At 42.7% G+C, this 21,901-nt stretch overlaps 1 protein-coding gene across 2 annotated transcripts in view; it reads right to left on the bottom strand.

The window, feature by feature from the left end:
- The window catches only part of NOL4L (nucleolar protein 4 like), a 199,764-nt gene that overhangs the window by 139,375 nt on the left and 38,488 nt on the right, over positions 1–21,901 (bottom strand). For both annotated transcript variants that reach the window (XM_074292757.1, XM_074292756.1), the window contains exon 2: positions 2,636–2,791. In XM_074292757.1, the coding sequence (XP_074148858.1) occupies positions 2,636–2,791 (156 nt within the window). The remainder of the gene's footprint in view (positions 1–2,635; positions 2,792–21,901) is intronic.

Genomic DNA, 21,901 nt, shown 5'->3' with positions numbered 1-21,901 from the left:
AAGTTCAAAACTTTATGTGACATGGTCCTGTTAATCAATCCAAATTGGACAACAGAAAAAAAATTTAATATTTATATAGTAATTTAAGGTTTGCAAAGTACTTTACATATATCATCTCATTATTAGCTCAATTAATTATTATCCTCATTTTCTAAGTAAGGAAGTGAAGGCTAAGAAGTTAAATAATTGGTACAGAGCCATAGAGTTAATAGGAATCTGAAATAAGATTTAAATTTAAATCATCTTGATTTCAGATCTAGCATTCTATCTACCACCAAGATACTTCTGAATGCAGAAGACCATCAGGCCTATCAGTTGAGTAGGGTAAAATTTAGAATGACCTTCCAAAAAACCACTTGACCACCAAAAATTCTATTTGGCCTATAAAATACATGTTAGCTCCACCCACACTTACCAATGTCAACCTCCTGACCTCCTTTTACTACCACCTGTGAGCTAAGCATATCTATTTGACTTCTATAATAATGACCATTTGAATTCTCTCTACAAATACTAACCCAAAAGGGAAGAGACAAATATAACTGTTTCCCCAACAGCTTTCTACCTAATCTGGGAATCAAAACTCATGGTCCAAGTCCCACATCCATCATTAACTTGCTCTGTGATCACTGGCAAGTCTTTTGACCTTCCAAGGATGTCAGTTTCCTCATCTGTAAAATGTGAAGTCTGCATTCTGAACCACATGATCTCTAAATTCTTTTCTGCCATTTTACCTGCCAAGGTTCCCTATAGCTACCATGTTTTAAGATCTATATGCTAAGGCCTTTTCTAGCTCAGAGATCTATGTTCTAATAGCCTCAAGTCCCATGATTTTTGTTAAGTCTTCCCTGGGTTTTTCAAGACCTTGTATATAAGATTGGGACCTATTTTTATGAATGATTTAGGCCAAAGTCCATCTCCTAAGAAGAGAAATAAGCTAATAAGTATTTGGATAAAAGGAATCAAATCAGGGAAAATGATCACCTTGAAGAATGAATTCAACCTGTACAATATTGTTCTGGTGCTGTTCACAGAAGGAACTTAAGTCCTCAAGCACCCAAAGTGGCAGGATTAAATTCACCATTTGACAGGACTTAGTCAAGAACACACACAATTCATTAGTATTTCAGAAATCTGTCCTATCTAAGAGAAAACTCTCTTTCTTCTAGAACAATGGCAGGACAACCATATGCCCTTCCCTATGCAAAATCCACAATGACATAGGTACTGGCTTTAGGGTAACCCGACAAAACTGGTAACCCCTGAATTTTTCTGACAGAAGATGAAAGGGAATCATGCTTTCCTAGCTCTCCTAGCCACACTGATTCCCAGCAATCTCATTCTTGGTGCTATACCTTCATTCACATTATTCTTCATCGTAAGAATAGCTCAAATTTGTGTAGCACATTGCAGCTTCGGTGTGCTTTATATCTATCAAATGTTCCTCAAAGCCTAATGAAGTTTGCAGTGCAAGTTTGATCATCCTCACTTTATAAAATACTGTGACTAAAGTTCAGAAGAGATTGACCCAAGCTTGCCCAGAAATTATGGAATAAAGCCAGGATTTAGACCCACATTTTCTGACCCCACACCTATTTGACCTTCCATGATCCCTCATTTAAAAAAAAAAATCAGTCACCATGTTCATAATGCAATCCCATCTGTTCTGGTTTCAACTGAAGATTCACTTCCTCTATGAAGTCTTCCCTGACTACAGCCCTCTCTGAAATTCTCTGCTACTGATAATTTATAGCAATTAATTTAGCATAATGTCATATTGTTTGCTGCATATTTGTCTCTCCAAAACAAAAAAGCCAAACAAACCTGTGAGTTCCTTGAATGCTTCTATTACCTTTTTAGTACTTGGAAGAAAGCATCTACAGAGTATGTTGGCTTAGTAAGATATATAGGAGGTCTTGAGGAGTTTAGGTTTTTCCCTCCACCATATCAGTATGAATTATGGGGATTACTGTCTAACCCAGAAGAGAGTAGACAAGAAAATGAGGCAAACAGCCTTGGAGATTATTTAGATCTCCTTTATAGACAACACTGAGACCAAGAGAGGGGAACTAAATAGCATTGCTCTGATACTGAATAGCCAAGTGGACAGTGTGGTGCAGTATGCAAGGATAATAAGGACCTGGATTCAAATCCTGCCACTCTTATCATCTCTGATTCGGATGAGTCTCTAAATCTCTCTGAACCTAAATGGTCTCTAAAGTCACTTCTAACTCTAAACCTTGAGCCTTCATTGCTTACAACAGATGGAATTTTCTTAATCTTCTTTTTAATAGAGCAGGAAACTGAGTCAGAAAGGGAAATTAATTTGTCCAGACTCATAGAGGTCATAAGTGGCTCAACTTGGGTTATTCCAACCTTTGTTTTTTAGAGGTAGAAAACCGAAGCTTCTCTCCCAAAAGGAGGGACACGCCCAACGTCCAGCAGCAAACCATCAGCTGATCTCCCCAACATCTATCCCATCTCCCTCCCATGCTGGGAGCTTCCTGATGCCCTCTGTGCCCTTGCCCACATGCCCCCTGCCAAGAGACTGTCTCATTCTGCATCAGAGCCCTCCTGCCCGGGGCCGAGTATGTGGCCTGAAGCTTTGAGAGAAGGCAAGGAAGCAAAATCTCACCGCTCGGTAGGTTTTCTTCTGCCCAGCATGCTTGGGGGTTTTGCCTGGCTCTGCAGAGCTCTCCACATGCATGGAGTAGATGATGTCAAAGAAATCTTCCACCACAGCTACCCGTTTCAGAGAGATGCCCTCAGGCTCCGACAGTCCATCTGCCCCCTACAACAGTGTGGGCAAGCTGAGTTAGTATCAGGGATGGGTGACAAGGGTGATGAGATGGGCCTGAGGCTATTATGGTTAGAGGGAGGGACAGCCATAGTTCTCCAGCCCTCAAATGCCTTGAAGAGTGGGGTCTGGGGCAGAAAAGGAGAGGGGGAGGTGCAGTGAGGGGTATAAATTAAACACTGCTCGGGGGAGAAGGATATCAGAGCTAGGGTGGCTGCAGCTGCTGATAGTAAAGTCTACCAGTAACAATGGGCCTGGAAAACAAGACAGGGACAGATTCTGGGCCCCAAACTTAAGAAATGGCATTTTCCATGATTTAATTATGCCAAGCTTGGTGGAAGGGACTTGGGGGGAAGGAAAGGAGAAAGCGAGGGAAAGAGAGAGATGGGTCTGGAGTCGCACGCTGTGCCAAGACCATCCCAGAAGTCCCCAGGGGAGCGAGGTGAGGAAAAGGAGGGAGTGCGCTTGGAAGAATGCAACCCCACCAGGTTTGTGCCAATTAGCAGGAACCTTTTGCAGCAGTCCCAGGATGGAGGCCCTAGGGAAAAGAGCTCAGATACCTGGGTGTCTCTTCATCTCGCTCCACACTGGCCTTTCTGAAAAGCTACCTCACTCCCCCACTCCTTATGCCCGCTCCCCCCAAGCAGCTGAATGCCAGGAGCCTCACCAAGGCTCTTTGTGTGTGAAGATGGAGGTAATAACAGGCTGTTATTAGGCCACATGGGGGGGAGGGATGGGGAAAGCACGGCCACTATAGCGCCTCTTATCAGGATCATTCTTGTGGTATCAGCTGGTACTGGCAAGGTGGGCCAAGATAGAGAAGGCGTCCTTCAGTACCAAGGCTCCCCCGCCTTCCCTAAAATCAGAGCTTTGAGGGTGGTTGGGGATTGAGAGATGCAAAAGGCATCGCTCTGTGGTGATGGGGCCAGAATCCATGAAGGAACAGTTCCTCTGCAGGAGGCAAAACCAGTTACTTAAACTATATTCATAAATGATACAGTAAACAGATATAGGTCACATGTACACACACACAGATGCACAGACACATAGGTATTTGTAACACATGCACAGGCACGCAGCATCTCCGTCTTCCTCCCCAGGAAACCTTCAGAGTGGGTCTGCTGTGGGCGAGTGGGCCTGGGAGAGCGGCAGAAGGGGTTCAAATTGGAGAGGACTTGGGAAAGAAAAGAGGAAAGAAAGGTTTTCTGGTTGTGTCAAAACATGAAAATCTCTTAGGTGATTTTTGTTCTGAACAACTGTATAAATGACAAGGGCAACAGTGCTAATAAATAATATCATCTTCCATGGGTACAGATCACTTTTATGTCCATTCTCTCATTTGCTCATCACAACAGTTCTGTGAGGGAAAGAGGCCAGTCAGGTAGAATCATACCCATTATACAGAAGAAGAATTCAAGATTCAATGAAAATATAGTCACGGCGGGGCAGAGGAGCGACAATGTTTTGATTCTTAGGTTAGTGCTCTTTCCATAACCTTATTACAACATTGCAAAGGCACTCATTCAAAACAAAACCTGAGATTTTATTTTAAAATGCTGCCCTTCCCCACTAACTCATGTTTACATTGCTTATTCTTTGTAAGAGTCATTTAAGGATTATTATTCCTCTTTTACTGATGAAGAAACTGCATTTAGGTGGATTTGAACCCAGGTATCTCTGACGCCACACCCAAGCTTTTCCCCCATACCACACTGCCTTTCTATGGAGAGAAACCATAGAATGATAGAACTGGAAAAAACTTAGGAAATCATTTAATCTAAAACTCCCATTTAACAGATAAAGAAACTGAGGGCCAGAGAAGGAGAATAACCTTCCCCATGTCACATTTAGTGTAAAATTAGTTAAGGGAGAGGACTAGAATTCAAACCAGATGATAGAGGTCACCAGGTACTAACATCTAAAATATTAGCTGTGGAGTCACAAAACTTGATGCAAATTCTCCTGCCACATTTAATCTCTGTGTGATTGTGGACATCTGTAAGGCCTGTATTTCCTCATCTAAAAATAAAGGCTCTGAAAAAAATGCGATCCCAGATCTAAAGTTGGAAGAGACTTCAGAGACCGGCTAGTCTAACCCTACTATCGTTTTACAAATGAGGAACCTGATAAGGCCTACAGAGAAGAAGGGTGTCTTCCCCAAGGTCATACCTACCAAAGGTAGGATTTGAAGCCATATCCCCTGACTCCACAGTCAATACTCCTTCCAATGTACTGTGCTGTCTTCCCTAGGGTTTGGCTAGAGGGCCTCTGAGGTCTCTTTGAAGGCCTGGGTCTCTAATTCTATATGTCTTGGATCCAATGTACTATCACCTTTGCTAGGAGAGAAAGCAAGTGGCCAGTATGGGGTGAGAGGATCTTAAGCAGGGCTCTCTGAACCACACTGATGTGCACAGCACATATTCATACAGCAACCCACTATCCCACAGTCTTTCCAGCTACCTCCCATTTGAATCTGTCCCCACTTCAAAGACTAGTTCTCTAGGTGATGGGGAAATTGATGAACAAGATACAAGAGACCTAAATCAAGTAAACTAAGACCTTTGTGTATAATCCCCACCATTCACTGTGTTAACCCTTTAGGAACTCCTTCTCTTCAAGTCTTTGGTTAGGGGTCTTTGGTCTAAAAGAGATGTTCAAATGACCACCCTTTTATTAATAACCTGCTGGTCTTATTAATAAAATGATTAAATTGCCCAGAAAAAAAAAGACTAGTCACTGAATAGCATTTAGCTTATGCACACGAAATAATGGAATCTATCTTTAGAGAAGATTTTTGTCTTCATTCAGCTGTTTTTCAGACACGTCTGACTCTGTGACCCATCTGAGGTTTTCTCAGCAGATATCAGAGTGGTTTGCCATTTCCTTCTCCAACTCATTTTACAGATGAGAAAACTGAGACAAGCAGGGTTAAGTGACTTGCCCAGGGTCCCACAGATAGTATCTGAGGCCAGATTTGAACTTGGGAAGATGACTCTTTCTGACTTTAAGCCCTGCATTATATTCACTGTGCCATGTAGCAACCCCATATAACCACAATGCTATGGTGGGAAAAGTACTAGAGGCCTGGATTCTAGTCCTGACCCCATCATTTACTAGCTGTGTGACCCTGAGCCATCACTTAATTCCAATGGCCTTCGTTTTTCTCATTTGCACAGTGACATTCGGTTTTATGCTGCTTGTCTCAAAGGAATGTTATGAGGATCAGACAATATGATGTGAAAAAACATCTGCAACCACAAGTGCAGATGTAATTATTATTAATAATAAGCTCTTCAAATTTCGGTTATATGTCATGGACATCACACATCTTTGAAGGAGTTTTCACAGACTTGATCTGTAACCTATCATCATAGTGAAAACATTCAAACTCTATACTTATCTAATAGTTTTACATTACCCCTCAAAACACTACTAACTTTCACTCACTAAGCCTAAATTTCTTTCTCTAATAAATGAGGAAATTGGAATGAGGTCCCCTCAAAATCTAAACCTATTATCACTTCTAGGCAAGAGCAAGGTAATCTGAAGGTAAAAAGTTACAGGGTCTGGTAAGAGGAAGCCTGGACTGAGAGAAAAGAGCCCCTGAAATTCTCACTGTGCTACTAACCTGCTCTATGGCTTTGAACAAGCCCCTTTCCCTCTACTGAGGGATCCCTGTAAAAGAAAGGAATTGGTCTTGAACACCCCTTCCTATTTCTTCTATAAGAAACTCTAATCACTGCAACTGGCCTAAAAGGCTAGTAAATTTGATGGTGGAAAAACACTCAGTGGAATGATTTCTAGTGAGGCCCTCATTAACAATTTGATCCCTATTTCCTTGAAGTTCAAACTTAGGGACCCATTTATGATCAACCTATTTCACCTGCTGCACAGGAAAGGAAATCACTCCCTATGATAACCAGACCACACTGGGGCTTACAAGACTAATACCTTAAATTGTCCTTAAACAGAGAACCAGTGAAGGTTATATAGCTGCCACAGAGCATTTGAGGACCGTATTTTTGAACCCTAAATTTCCTTTTAAAATGCCTTATGAAAAATATACTTTCATTTCTTAGAATCAAAAGAGTTCCAAGAAATCCAGGATGGATAGTCTCCTTTAAATGCCCCATGGTGTAGATAAAGCACCAACCCTGAAGTCAGGAGGACCTGAGTTCAAATCTGGTCTCAGACATTAAATACGTCCTAGCTGTGTTACCCTGGCCAAGTCACTTAACCCCAATTGCCTCAGAGGGGGAAAAAAACAACACCTCACGAATTCAAAGTTGAAAGACAAGAGTACTACTCTGGGTAAGATTTTGGGTGGTCTCCAAAGAAGTGAGTCAAAGGGAAAAAATAAGTAACAGAAATAACAGAGAGAATCAATCAAACAGGGTCAGGAAGATTGGTTTTCAAGTCCCAGTTATCTGTGTATGGATGATGGCGGTGGGAAGGAGATCTAGGGCAAGACCTTTCCCCTTTCTGGACCTCAGTTTCCCCCAAAGAGATTCAACCAGCTGATCTGCAAATGATGGGATTTAGAGATGAGAGGCACCTTAGAAGTCATCTAATCCCACCTAAGATCCAGAAGGACAAACTGATTTGTCCAAAACACTGGAGTAATAAGTAGCAAAATCTGGATTCTCCAGGTCCTTCCACTTTCAAATTCAGTACCCTTGTCACCTCTAATGTCCCATAGCAACACAAGTCAATTTTATGCAAACCCAAGGTATTAGTCACAAGACAGTAATACCTTTGGCAAAAGTTGAACCTAAAGAAAAGATCATCTTCATGTTAATAGGGCTGGAAATACTTATTATCATTATCGGCAAGCTGTCACAACCCCTCAATGCCCAAAACATAGTAGTTGGAACAAAAAGCACCTTCCCTCTAGCCCTGCCATGCTTTTCCCAATTAACTGACTTCTATCTGGTTCCAAAATTAATTTGACCTGGATGGTGCTCCTCAGTTGATTTGGCACAATACCTGACACACAGTAGGTATTTAAAGTTTATTGATTGACAGACTACAACTTCAATGCCAACTCTATTGAATCAGCAGGTCAGATGAAGAGATGGAACAAAGTTGCATATTTGTTACCCTATTCTGCCCCCTACCCCCTGCCTCCCAAAAAGCAAAATTCCCTATTCTAATATTCCAAGAACTCCACCAGATTTGCCTTAGTTCCCACTACTTCAGATCATATATTTCATATGACAAACTGGATGGTCTCCCATGTTCTATTGTTGTTCTAATCCCTGTTTTTCTCTGGATCTTGCTTCATGGCATGTCATAGATCTAGAATTCACATACTTTTTCTTCCAATTTCATCTATTAAAATTTCCCCATTCCTTAAAGGACCAGTTCAGGGGCCATCTCCTCTACAAAGCCCCTAATCTCTCTGACAGAAGTGAGTTCTCCCTAATTTAAGTTTTTAATTTTTAAATTAGTCCTCTTTCATTCACTTATCATATTCTAATTTGTATTCTACCTGTTTAAATGTTTTATTTCTCCTTTAAAATAAGATCCTTAAGAACTGAGATTCTTACTAATTTCTCTATTCTAAAATGATACTATATTATGCACTTAGTGGGTATTTAATGCTTCTTGGATTGAATTATTAGGTTATTTCTCTGGGTTAAAGAAAGACCTTAATGTGGAAACTATTTCATTTAATCTTCCCCCCATTTGTACAATCAAACTTGGATCAATGGAATTATAGCACAGCACAAAACTATAGAGCTAGAAGGACCCACAGATTTAAATCATCAAAGTTGGAAGTTCCCTTGGAATAGTAATGTCAAATTCAAATAAAAGCAGGGGTCACTAAACTATACATAAAGATCCCTATGGGAGGTATATTGACTTAGAAAACCACATATTAATATTACCTATGTTTTATTGTATTTTTATTTTGCTCAATATTTCCCAATTATATTTTAATCTGTTTCAGGAGACACTTGGGAGTATTATGGAGACTCATATGACCTGTTTGACATTTCTGCCTTTGAACACAGAATGTTAAAGCTAGGAGGGAAGTTAACCCACTGAAAGAACTGGAATTTAAGAACACCTGAAAGGAATAAGTATTGATTTGCATGTTAGAGGTAATAAGGTGAACATTTTTAAGGGTAAAATTATAATTATAAATATTATATTATATTATATAATTATATAATATAATAGTATATATAACTATTTATAATATATTATAAATAATTATAAAATTATTTATATTTAAGATACATGGGGACAAATTATAGTAAAATTATTTTTAAATCATTTAAAAACTCTTGTGTCAATTGACACTTTGTCCTTCTAGTATTAAAGACCATCTAACCCAATCTCCTCATTTTACATAATATTAAATGGATGCTTGAGCAGATTTTTGTTTTTATGTTTTGAGGATTTTTTAGGAATCATCATAGATACTAATTTATTTTAAGACAACAAAGAGCAGCTAAAAGTAACATTTTAAATATTTTCAATATCTCAACAATCTTCAGAGTGAGAATTTAGTAAGGATTATTAATACTAAGGATAAATGTAGACACGAAATCGGAAGACCTGGGTTCTTGTGGTTCTTACACTAATATTACCCCTCCATTGCCTTTAGCAAATCAGTCTGTCCCTGGCATCAATTTCACTATCTCTAGGACTACTGTAGATTAAATGACCTTTAAGTTTCCTTCCAGTCCTGATGTTCTGCATTCCAAGGCCCAAGGCCCCTCCTACTCTGATAATTCTGTTCCCAAAGTTCTCTTTGGGGAGCTCATGGGAAAGTGGATAGAGCATAGAGCCAGGAACTCAGGTTCAAGTATTACTTCTGACAAATACTGACTTGAGCAAATCACACTCCCTCTCAGTACTCCAGGAAACTGGAACTATAAATTTCAAAACAGTTTTAGCTCTACCTTAATAGTAGCTTCCTCACTAGATGATCCCTAAGACAACTAAATCATGGGTACTATCCAGAAAATGTGCCTTCTGTAGTCAGATAACAGCTCTATGAGGCATTAACTTATAAGTTCCTTAAGAGGAGGGACTTTGGGACAGCTAAGTGGCTGAAGTCAGGAGGACCTGAGTTCAAATTTGGCTTCAGACACTTAACACTTCCTAGCTATGTGACCCTGGGCAAGACACATAACCCCAATTGCCTTAGAATTTAAGAGAGAGAGAGAGAGAGAGAGAGAGAGTAGGGACTTTTACCTTTCTTTGTGTCCCATTACTTAATATAATTCTTGACACAGTAGGTAGGAGCATAATAAATGCTTGGTGACTAACTGATCAAGAATTATGAACTGATTCAGAGCTTCAAAAAGATATCCTTTAAAAGGAGGAGGACCTAGTTGTACAAAAATATTTATAGCATTTTTTGTGGTGGCAAAGATTGGAAATTAAAGAGTTGCCTATCAATTAAGAAATAACTAAACAAATTATAATAAATGATTATATTGGAATGTAATTGTGCTTAAGAAATGACCAGCAGGATGATTCAGAAAAACTTGGAAAAGACACATGAAGTGATACAGAGTGAAGTGAGCAGAATATTGTACGTAATACAACAATACTGTACAATAACTATGAATGATTTAGCTCCTCAGCAATACAATAATTCAAGATAATTCCAAAGGCCTTATGATGAAAATGCTATCCACATCCAGGGAAATATGGAGTCTGAATGCAGATCAAAGCATACTATTTTTAATTTTATGTATTTTTTCATGGTTTTTTTTTCTTTTGGTCTATCTTTTTTCACAACATGACTAATATGGAAATATGTTTGGAATGAGTGCATATGTATAACTTATATCAAATTGCTTACCATCTCCTGGAAGGGGGAGGCAAGAGAAGGAGAGGAAGCTATTTGGACTCAAAAAAATTTTAAATGAATGTTTAAAATTATTTTTAAAAGGTACTATCCTTTAGGAAAACTTTCCTTTTATTGTTAATAATATCCTCAAATCATTTCATCTTCCACTCAAGATCTCTACAATCTCATTGTGATACGGAGGTGAGCATGAATTTTCAGTGGCTATGCTTACAGCAGTCAAAGCTCTGGCAAGGATGCACCTAGTAATGAGCTGTGTGTCTGCTGTCTAAGGATAAGACTAGTTAAGGCCAATAGGCTCATCTCTAGAATGGTAACCACCAAGTGATGATATTTTGGTCATATGAATTCCTGGGCATTGTCTACTTCGTTGCAGAGGAATTGTGATATTCAGTTAGGAAAAGGATCCAATACTGATGAAATCATAAATCTTTTGAAATACTAAAGAATTATCTTTCCATCAGCCATGCAGGTCAATGTTCCATCTCTCTAAAACTGTAAAGTTAACAGAACCTCATTGACTAAAACTGGCACAAATTCAAAGATTTCCAAATAAAGGCTTATTGTGGAATTCTGTATACCAAGAATCAAAGAATGTTAGAGATGAAAAGGACTTTCAAGACCATCCAGTTCAATCTCAGTTTAAGGAAACTGAGGCTGAGAGGTTAAGTGATTTGCCTAAGATCACATAATTTAGTAAGCAGCAGAATTCAAACATAGGCCCTTTTACTCCAAATCTGGTGTTCTTTCCACTACTTCACATTGTCTATATAGTGAAGAAATTAGAGGAGCTTTATTGGCCTATGACTAATAAATAGCTCCCACACATATAGCACTTAGAAAGTACATAGATTCATTTAACCTGAGTGTTCCCAGTCATCTCTCAAAGACTATAATTTTCAATCTGTGTGTCAATCTGCATTGGAAAAGGGAGTTCCTCAGGAGGAGATCCCTAAGCTGAGCCAATCATTGGTCTGGTCAAAAATAAAACAAGACAAAATCAAAAAGATTTACAATGGGATTGCCCTGAAATAATCCTGAGTTGGAAGTAGAATTATCATCCATTCTCATAGATGGAAGGGAATGAAAGGCCACTCCTTTCTGGAATGAGTTTCCTCTACTTGGCAAGAATTCATTTTCTTGAATATCTCAAGTGAATGTAAGTAATCTATTACTTCTGAGTTAGTTTATTCTGCTTTGGATAGATCTAATTGTTAGGAAGTTTTTCCTAACATCAATCCGAATTTTTCCTCTTTACAACTCTCCTTCCCGCCTAAAAAACAAACAACCAAAACCTCCTTCTGCTTCTGCCCACTGTGACCACAAAGACAAATCCCTATTATATGCGACAGCATTCAGATATTTGAAGATAACTATCATGTCACTACTAAGTTTTCATTTCTCTAAACTAAACGTCCCCAGTTTCAACTGAAATTTTATTAGCTCTGTGTTAACAGTCCAGGAAGCTGAGGCACAGAGAGGGTTAGTGACTTGTCCCAAGGTCACACAGCTAATAAATGATAGAACTGGGATTTGAATTCAGAACTTCTAAACAGTAGATCAGTATTCTTTACCCTATATTATGCTTCCTTTCAATGCTAACCATAGCACTTACAGGCGGCTAAGTCATCCCTTAGAAGTGTCTAGAATCGGAATCTCACCAATCTCTTCATGTAAGCCAATTAAATGGCTCTCTGACCTTGGCAGCAGGGAGAGGCCCAACTCCTAATAGGCTGAAATTCTGTCCTTCTCATTGGGCTCCAGAAGTCACTCTCGGGCAATAAATTACACTCTTAGAGATGCAGGTTAACTGTTCCAGGCCACTAGGGTATCATTCAGTGCCGTACAGTCATAGAGTTTATTTCTTCTAGGAAAGACAAAAGTTTGGTTGATTGGTCCCAGCCTATAAAGAGAGATCCTTCTCAACTGAGGAGGTACCTCTGATGTAGGAAAACACTAAAGAGAATTTCCTTAGGACATGTGACTTTGGCACATTTCAAATTCAGCTCACTGTCAGGGAAATTATTCAAAGGGATTGTACTCAGGGAAAAAAGGCAGTCAGTGGGGAAGGCTCTAGAGCTAGAGCCTTTGGCTACTGCTAGTGTCGGAGCCCCAGGCTTCAGGGGGCTGATTGCACAAGCAAATATAACCACATCACTTCATCACAGTGAGACCAGGAAGCAAATTTATAGAGATTAAGAGGCAAAAGCTACTATGCATATTATCAGTGGGCTACCTTCAACGCGGGGAAAGGGGACGGGGGTGGGGCTTGTATCTCCCTTCCCCAAAACCACATTTTAATAAAATCATCTTGGGTCAGCAGGGTAGGGGTTCTGGCAGCTGCTATTCCAGGGCAGGGAGGCCTACAGACTTCCCACTATCATAGAACTGAACAGAGACAACCACAGAGCAGATAGAGAGGATTTGATGCTAGGGAGAACGTGGTTAGCTTGTTGCAGGGTGGGCCTCAGAAGGAAAACAAGGGGTGGAGAGGAAGCCCGAATCACACTGCTCTGATCTGTAGAAAAAGAGTGGAGTAGAGAGACCACCAGAAATACTCCCATGAACAAAAAATATCCCCAATCAGAATCAGAGGAAGCATCAGCATTGTTAGAAATTCTCTTCCCCAAAATACAAAAATGAGAAACGAATTATCTTTGTTGTTGTGTAATTGGAAGGAGTGTTTGCTTAGTTAGGGAGAAAAGTGCTGAACAGGAAGCCAGAAACCTTGGCAAGATTCTTCTCAGATTTAAAACTATCAACTTTGGGTTCAGAACACCAGACTTTGTCCAGAAAGAAACCCCAGTCTGCACAACTGTGTTGTGTGACCTTGAACTAGTCATTTCAATTTGTTGAGTGTTACTTCCCTCAACTGTCTATTAGGAATAATGATATTTATATGCTTATTTCATTCATAAGAGCAGTCTTTATGGGGGGGGAGAACCTGTGTAAAACAAATGATTCTAGAAATGGAAGGTTATTATTCTTTTGCCTATGTATTTGATAGAACATAGATTTAAGGCCAAAGAAAATTCCAAAATAAATAATCACACCAAAATTTTAGAACCCCCAAATTTTTATGAGCTTTAACTCTTGGGGTAGAAAGCTGAACTGATCCATTCCTCTCCTTTTCTTTCTCAAAAAAATTTTTTTAATAAATTAAAGCACTATCTGCTGGCTCAATTTAGCACCTGCCTCTTCTCCATCCCTTCATACAATCTCCAACTGTTAGTGTGAGAGCCTTCTTCTCTGCAGTGCCCGCCATCTGGAACAGCCTTCCCATATTCCAAGTCCTCCTTTATGCCTCGCTGAACCTCCATCTTCTTTCAAATCACGCCTGGACCAAACTGCACACCACCAGCAACAAAGGAAGGTGGCAGGAGCAGCCCCCAAATAACAGGCAACACCTCACAAAGAATTTGGGAGATTCTCAAGGAGCTCCAAATGTTTCTCGTAGCTTGTTTTCTTCAGTCCTCACAGGATTCACTAGATCTCGACAAAGTCGAGGTGGAAGGGGGTGGGAAAGTAGGGAACCGAAAAGGGAAAGGCAGGTAGTCAGGTATCCAATTCCTTTGAGGACTGGGGTGGATATATGCAAATACTATTATTAATTTAGGCCCTCGCCCCGCCTCCCCTCCCCCAATTTAACAGATGGAGAAAAGGAAAAGTTAAATTTCCCAGGCTAGGCCCCAGTCAAGCTGGGACCGGAGTAAAGACCAGAATTCAGCTTCGTCCCATAGCCCTCGTGGGTTTTGACTATGGGAGACAAACGCACAAACTCAGGCTCGGCCGCGCGGAGGGAGGAGCTTCAAATCAATGGGAAGTGGGGGCCGCCCAGTCCCGGCCGTCAGGCTTCTTGGAACCCCGCTCCGGTTACCTTTTTGTGGCGGGGGAGGGGTGAGGGGCGATGCCCGCGTAGGATTCTCTATAGCATGAAGTATATCCAGTGACTTTGGCTGTGCCGAGTTCTTTTTCCCTCACTGGCATTAAGGAAAAGGAATGTGATTTTATGGGGGGTAGGGAGAGTGGATGGAGGAGGAAAGTCTATCCAGAATTTTCTGTGGCCAGAGCTAGTACTTCTTAGGAACTAGCCTGGGAAGGTTCGTGAGAAAATGCTCCCACCCACCCACCCCCCCTACACACACACACACACACACACACACAAACACACAAACGCACATACCCTGCTCTGGGGAAAAATGTGAGACGTGGGCTGGGGGAGGGGGGAGAGGGAACGTCGGAGAGATCAGAGAAAATATCTAGGATTTTCTATGGAGATATATATTCAGTACTTTGGGGGAACAGGGGTTCAGAAAATACTAGGTCGCAATCTAGCAGTGGAGGGGGACTAAAGGAGCGGGGGGAGGGGGAATGGGGAAGAAAAGAATTAAAATCTCTTTTGAGGGAGGGCTGTCATTTGCATACACCTTCCCCCGGTTTTCCCGGAAAAGGAGACAGAAGAGAAGAGAAGGAGGGGGGAAAGTGGAGGGAGCCAGCGGTACCGGGGTCAGCTGTCCCCCGCCCCGCCCCCGCCAGACCCGAGCCGGACACCGGCTCCCGGCCAGCCCCCGGCGCGTTCTGAGCCCTCATGGGGGGTGGGGGCAGGGGCCGCAGACAGGCGATTCAGAGAGCAGCCCCAGGTGCCAGCTCCAGCCTCCTCAGCCCCGCCCCCAGAGCCCCCGCTCGGCCGAGCCCCGGCGGGCTACGGCTGCTTTCCACGCCTCCTCAGGGCCCGGCGGGGGCGGTTGACCAGAGCTCAGCCCACAGCGGCACTGAGCACGGAGAGACACTGCCCGAGCTGGGGGAAGAGCGCCAGACCGCGCTGCTCCTACCAGGATGTGCCCTGGATGAGGAGAGCGTGCTAGGGATAAAAGGGGTGGGAGAAAAAATCCTACGTGAGGATGGGGAGGTGTCAGCGGGACAGCTCCACAGGCGCGGCTGAGGCTGCCCGGGAGAGCGAGGGGGCGCGCGGCACAGCGGGGAGGAAGAAGGCGGCCCGGCAGCGGGGGGTGGGGGACGGCACCGCTGGACAGAGCCAGCCACGCGAGCCTCAGAGGGAGCCCAGAGCTGGGGAAAGAGGGAAGGGAAGGGGCCTCGGGATAGCTGAGGGGAGGAGAGGGGGCCCAGGACCATCTGGTCTGAGGGAAAGAAAGATGCAGGACAGGATGGGGAGGGGGACTAACACCTTGGGGGGGAGCGGGAGAGCGCACTGGGTAGGGGGCGCAGCGGACTTGGGACATGCCGGACATCTTGGGAAAAGGGGAGGAGGGTGGAGCGGATGGGTGGGGGCAGGGGCTGCTGATTACCGCTCCACGCGCCGCCTAGGGTGCCCAAAGTGGGGAGAGGAAGGGGGGTTGGGAGATGGAAGGGAAGGGGGCGGGGGCGATGGGACTGCAGGACCAGCCCCTCCCAGGCCTAAAAAGCCCGGCTGGAACCGCGGGCTCCTCTCTGGCAGGCAGGTAATGAGGGTAACCATGGCAACCCACCAGAGGAAGTGTATTCTGCAGGAGACGTTAATCCCCTCTCCCCGGAGCTGGGACAGCCTGACTTTTCATTCTCACACAGTAATTAGATACCAGCTGTCAGTATAGGGCGAAGGCTCTGTGGCTGTGGACTGGCTCGGGGCTGGGGGTACAAAGAGGGTGTGGGAGATGTATAAAAGGTTCGGGGACCCTTTTCGGCAGAGGAGAGATTTCTTGGAACTTAGGGGAGAGAGAGAGGGTGACTACATGGTCCAGGCAGAGAGCCAGCCCTGGAACTCTTCTCACTTGCGCACACCCCTCTCACCTGTCTCTTATTACATATTCAAAATCCCTCCCATCCCATCCCACGCACACCTGCTGTTCTTCCAACGTCTCCAGAATTCTGCCTCACCTGTCCCCTTGGCTGCAGAGGCTGCTGCTCCTACAGCATTGAAGCGTCCTTCCTGGACACACCTGCTGTTTGCCCACTTACTGCCTCACCCCTGCTCTCCTCACCATCCTACCGTCCTTGCCCCTCATCTGTCTACCCAGCTGGTATCTGAAGGAAATCCGGTCTCCCCACACCCTTTTCCCAGCTAATTGGGGCGAAATCCCTGCTCTATCCCAAGAGGACACACCCTGGCTTTTTTTTTTTTTTTTTTTTTTTGTATGTTTTTATTCCTCCTCATGCAATGTCAGATCTGGAAGGGGACCGAAAATACAGACTGGAAGAGCTGGAAGGAATCGTAGCACACAATGTTAGAGCTACAGAGGACTGTGGAGATCATCCCACCTTCTCATTTTACAGAGAAGAGAACTGAGTCTCCAAGAAATTAGGTCCCAGGGTTATTTATATAGTGAACCAATGGCAGAGTAATGCTGGGAACTCCGCTCTAATTGTCAATAAGACACTTTTTCGATTCAACCAGGTGGATTCTCCTTTCAATACCAGTGAGTGGGCTGTTCCAGAAATGCCCTGAGAAACCTCTCCTCTCTCACAGTAACTGTGTGATGTTGGACAAGTCACTTAACCTGAACAGCCCTCAGTTTGCAAAATGAGTTGAATTTTTAAAAGGCGTCATCTCTATAAAAGTCCATACTTTAAGGCTACAAAGCATTTGCTCATGAGGCCCCTCCAAAGTAAGAGTAATTTTCCCTATTTTACAAATGACGAAATAGGTGCAGACTGGAACAATTGTGACTAGCCCAGAATCAAACAGCTAATAAATGTCCAAGTCAAGTCCTTTGGACTTGAACTCTGGTTTTCTGACCCTGACACCAGCTTTTTCAACAACACCCAGCTGCTCCTGGTCCTTTGGGGCTTCCAAGTCAATCTTTCTTGAATGGATTCTTTTTGGGAATGACTAGCACAGCAACCCCACCCAGTGTTTCTGTCCAGGAGATTAACCCTTTCCACCCTCAGTGGGGACGTGGTGTTGTAGTGAGGGGGGTGGGGGGGAGAGAAGCATTGCATGGAGCAAAGGAGAGCAGCCTTTAGAGGGACAGGAAGTGCTAAACAGCAAGCCTCCCTATTTCTCCTCATTGTGGTGTGTCTGGGGCAGGCAGGCTGTGGCTATCTGATCCTTTCCATACTGCCCTGTCCGTGACCTCCCGTCCCTCCCCTCCTGGGCCCAGGGTTTGCTACCACCCTCTGAAGTAACAAGACACTCCCTCTTCCAGGCTGAGAAAATCCAGGCAGCCTCCAGGGAAATGCTCAGTTACCTAGAGTAGATGGTTAGGTTGCCTTCTGAGGAAATTCTGGTCCTCAGACTGGAAATTTTGCAGCTTTAGGGAATAGGTGCAGGGTCAGAAACTTTTCTAAGAACTGCTTAGTTCTCGGCCTTTCCAGAAAGGTAGTAACTGAAGGCTGAGGCCAGGGGCCTTTTTCATAATCAGCCAATTTCCTGCCTTAGACCCCTCCCCCAGATGTTTTCCTCCTAGACTGTGGCCTAAATTTGATTTTTGGGAGGGGGCAGCCCAAAGAATTTAAAAGAAAAAAACTGAACTTTTTTTTGTTTCTTCCCTTAACTCCTTTCTGTGTGACCTGGACTCACTCTGTGTTTCAAGTATCCTCATCTTTTAAAAAGGGCATAATAATCATTGCTGTAGCCACAGATAATGTGGATATTTGGGACAAATGAGAAAGTATATATTAAAGTGCTTTATAGCCTTTAAAATGCTATGGAAATGTAAGTTCTTATTTTTGTGGGTGCTACAATTAGACTAACTGAATCTGGATCCAACCTAAGTTGAGTCCAACTTGCCAATTTTCTAGACAAATGCTAGAGAACTTTAAGGGTAAGAAATAACAGTTTTGCTATTTACTATCTAGTATGACTGTGGAAAAGTCCTTTCCCCATTCTGGGTCTTCATTTTCGCATCCATATAAAGGAAATGCTGGATTATATAACTTCCAAAGTCTCTTGAAATTTTGTTATTTAAATAGAAGAATTAGACTTGAGCTCACTCCCAGGAAAAGGAGTAGGGACAGCTTAATACATTTTTGACACCTAGAAAATAAAATGTAAATCTCATACAAACCAATATGCAAATTAGCATTTATTACTACATTTAAGTGAAAAGCCTGGACTCTTTCTAAGAAGGATCATGTGCAACATCTTGAAGTCTTTTTCTTATTTTTGTCTTCTTTTATAACTTGGTGTAGAAGATGGAGATCTGGCCTGGAATCAGGAAAAATCTGAATTCAAATCTTGAGTGAATCTGAGTAAATTACTTAACCTCTCAACTCCTGAATAAGAGTAAACCTAGTAGGAGAATCTACATTGTTAGGAGGAGTTCCTCACCAGGTCCAGTTGTTGTTGTTATCATAATAGCTGACATTTCTAGGTGCTTTAAGCTTTGCCAAGCTCTTTACACATATCTTCTTTGAAGCTGAAGATATGAATTAAACCTTATGGGTTAACTAGTACAGGTATTATGATTCTTATTTACCAAATGAAGAAACTGAAAATAAGTTAACCAACATGATCATGGTCATATAGATAGTAACCTGTTTGAGAGAAAATTGGGACCCAAGTTTCTACTGACTCCAAGTCAGAGAATGACAGAGCTGGAAGGGATTGTAGAGATCATCAAATGCACTCTCCTCTTTTATAGAGGAAGAAATCAAGGCTTAGAAATGACCTAACCAGGGGCAGCTAGGTGGCGAAGTGGATAGAGCACCAGCCCTGAAGTCAGGAGGACCACGGTTCAAATGTGACCTCAGACACTTAACACTTCCTGTCTGTGTGATCTTGGGCAAGTCACTTAACCCCAATTGCCTCAGGAAAAAAAAGAAAGAAATGACCTATCCAAAGTCACACAGCTGGCAAAAAAAAAAATGAACTTGGTCCTATGACTACAAACATCTTTCTGTTTTGTCTATTATGAACTTCTTTTTAGATATACAGAGGCATAATGTGAAGACCACAGCATCAGGAGTCATGAGACTGTTTCTGTTCCTTGTTGTGTCCATGCTGGCTGTATGACCTTGGTGAGATTGCTTGGGCTCTAGGTCCTGTTTTCTCATCTATAAAATTATCTTCAGGGTCCCTAGCTCTGACATATATTCTATGTTCATTTGCTCGTTGCATTTAAGCATTTACTGTATGAAAAGTCCTCCTGTACTTAGTGCAATAGAAAGTAGATAAGATACAATTGTTGCCCTCATAGAGCTCATGGAATACTAGGAGGATAAAATACAAAAACAGACAACTATAATATAAATGATAAAACACAACTACATTTGAAAGTGTGGCACTAGAAGTACTATCTGAGACCCTGGGGGGAATTCATTACTGGGGTCAGGTTTGATGGTCTTTTCCAGTACAGACATCATAATTAGGAGCTCACCCTTTAAGGTCTTTAAAGGGACTTTAAGACCCTTTAAGGTCTTCTAAATCATAACTCCATAAGGTAGCTGGAGGAGCAAATGTTATTATCCCCATTTTTCAGATGAATAAATAGGTTCCAAGATGTGAACAGATCCACCTACTGGTAACAGCCAGAAAATGTCTCCTTGGAATTTGAATCCAAGTCACCTAGGATTTATGGTCTAATGCTCTTCCCAGAATATTCTAATGTCTCTTTCAGCTCCCACATTCTCCATTTATCTATTCTAATATTCTACTCATCTTGGATACTCAAAATTATAAATACTCTCTCCCCAGGAAACTTATGCCTGGTTCCTGGGATTAAAGTGGTGATTTAACAAGGTTTGCTAAGTAACCACAAGGTGTAAAAATAGGCATTCACAATTCTGTGACTCAATGTCCCCTGAGAGATGAGACTTAGGGACCCTCCTGACCTCCCACAGCCCAGCAATCCCAAAGAAGAGACAAGGCAGGAGGAGCAGAAGATGACCTTCAGTTTTATCATGCCTAAAGGGGCTGAAGGGGCCTCGAGGTTGCTGTTTCTCTGTAAGTTCTGTTTAACTAGAGATAACTGACTGCTCTCCTTGCCCTTCAGGCTGAGGGCTGATACCAGCTGAATTCAACTTCCTGTCAATAAAAAGCCACTTCCTGCCAAACTCGAGTAGATACAAGCCTAATTTTCTGTCCACAGAGCAAGCAGCCCCAGTGTGGAGCCCCTACACACATTCTTTCCTTTACATCTACCTTGGAGGAGGGGGGGAGGCAGGAATGGGGATGGGGGAGGAGTTCTATCTGTCCACCTCACCCAGAGCCCAAAGCCTTGCAGTCTTAGCCCCAAGCAGGGCTGTCTGCTTCCTACCAGCCTGGTGGCCTTCGGTCCCACACCAAAAAGAGGTTCATTCTGTATCTCTCACTAACCCTTGGGACTTTCCCTCCTTGTGCACCATATACATTCAGTGGGAGGCCAGGATTGGGGTAGGAGGGCTGGGGGGGGGGGGAAGTGGAGCAGAGAGGCTAGGACAGATGTCCCACACAGTGAGAGCTGAGCCTTGCCCTTGGGAATCAGAACTCCTGGGTTCAAACCTTGGTCCAGCCACCAATTAACTTCAGTTTCCTTGTCTGTAAAACAGAGATAATAATCCTCGCACTACTTTATCACGGGGAAGAGAAAATACTTGGTAAAACTTGGGAACATTGAAGAAATGAGTTATCACATGATCCCTTCCAAACTATGATGGGGGGAGAGTACTTCCTGAATCTCCAACAACCTCATGCCATCCCTTCCCCTCTTGATCCACTCCAGCTCTCCAGGTGAATGGGCTTGGTTACCTGCTCCTTCATCTTAGCCAGAAAGTTCCTCTCAGTCCCACCTACCCTTTCATTACTGAATTGCTATCCAAATGTGAGCTAAAGGCTCTAGATGATAGGGCTCGAGGATTTAGAGAAGGAAAGGATATTAGAGGACATTTCACAGATGACGAAAATGGCAGCCCAGAGAGCAGAAGTAATTTGCTCAGTCATAAAGTAACCTGGCAAAGCCAGGATTCAAATCTAGGACCCAGACTCCAGGTAGTCATTTTGTTTTTCTTTGTTTATACGTGATACGGCTATTACGCAACTAGGTGACATACTGGATAAAGAACTGGACTTGGAGATTCATCTTGCTGAATTCAGATCTGCCTCAGATGCTGAGCAAGTCACTTAATCCTATTTGCCTCAGTTTCCTCTGTAAAATGAGCCGGAGAAGGAAATGGAAAATCATTTTAGTATCTTTGCTAAGAAAACTTCAAACAGGGTCACGAAGAGATAGATGGAATAAGAGGCTGCTGTTACCTATTATCACACCACTTTGGGAGAATTCTTTATCCTTTTAAACTAGAAAGAAACTTAATGACCACCCCTCAGCTCACATAGGCATGGTAGAGTGAAGAAAGCCCTG

This window comes from Sminthopsis crassicaudata, chromosome 2 (genome assembly GCF_048593235.1).
Source record: "Sminthopsis crassicaudata isolate SCR6 chromosome 2, ASM4859323v1, whole genome shotgun sequence".
Taxonomy (NCBI): Eukaryota; Metazoa; Chordata; class Mammalia; order Dasyuromorphia; family Dasyuridae; genus Sminthopsis; species Sminthopsis crassicaudata.
The sequence above is the reverse complement of the archived record's forward strand: the minus strand, read 5'-3'. Positions and strand labels throughout refer to the sequence as shown.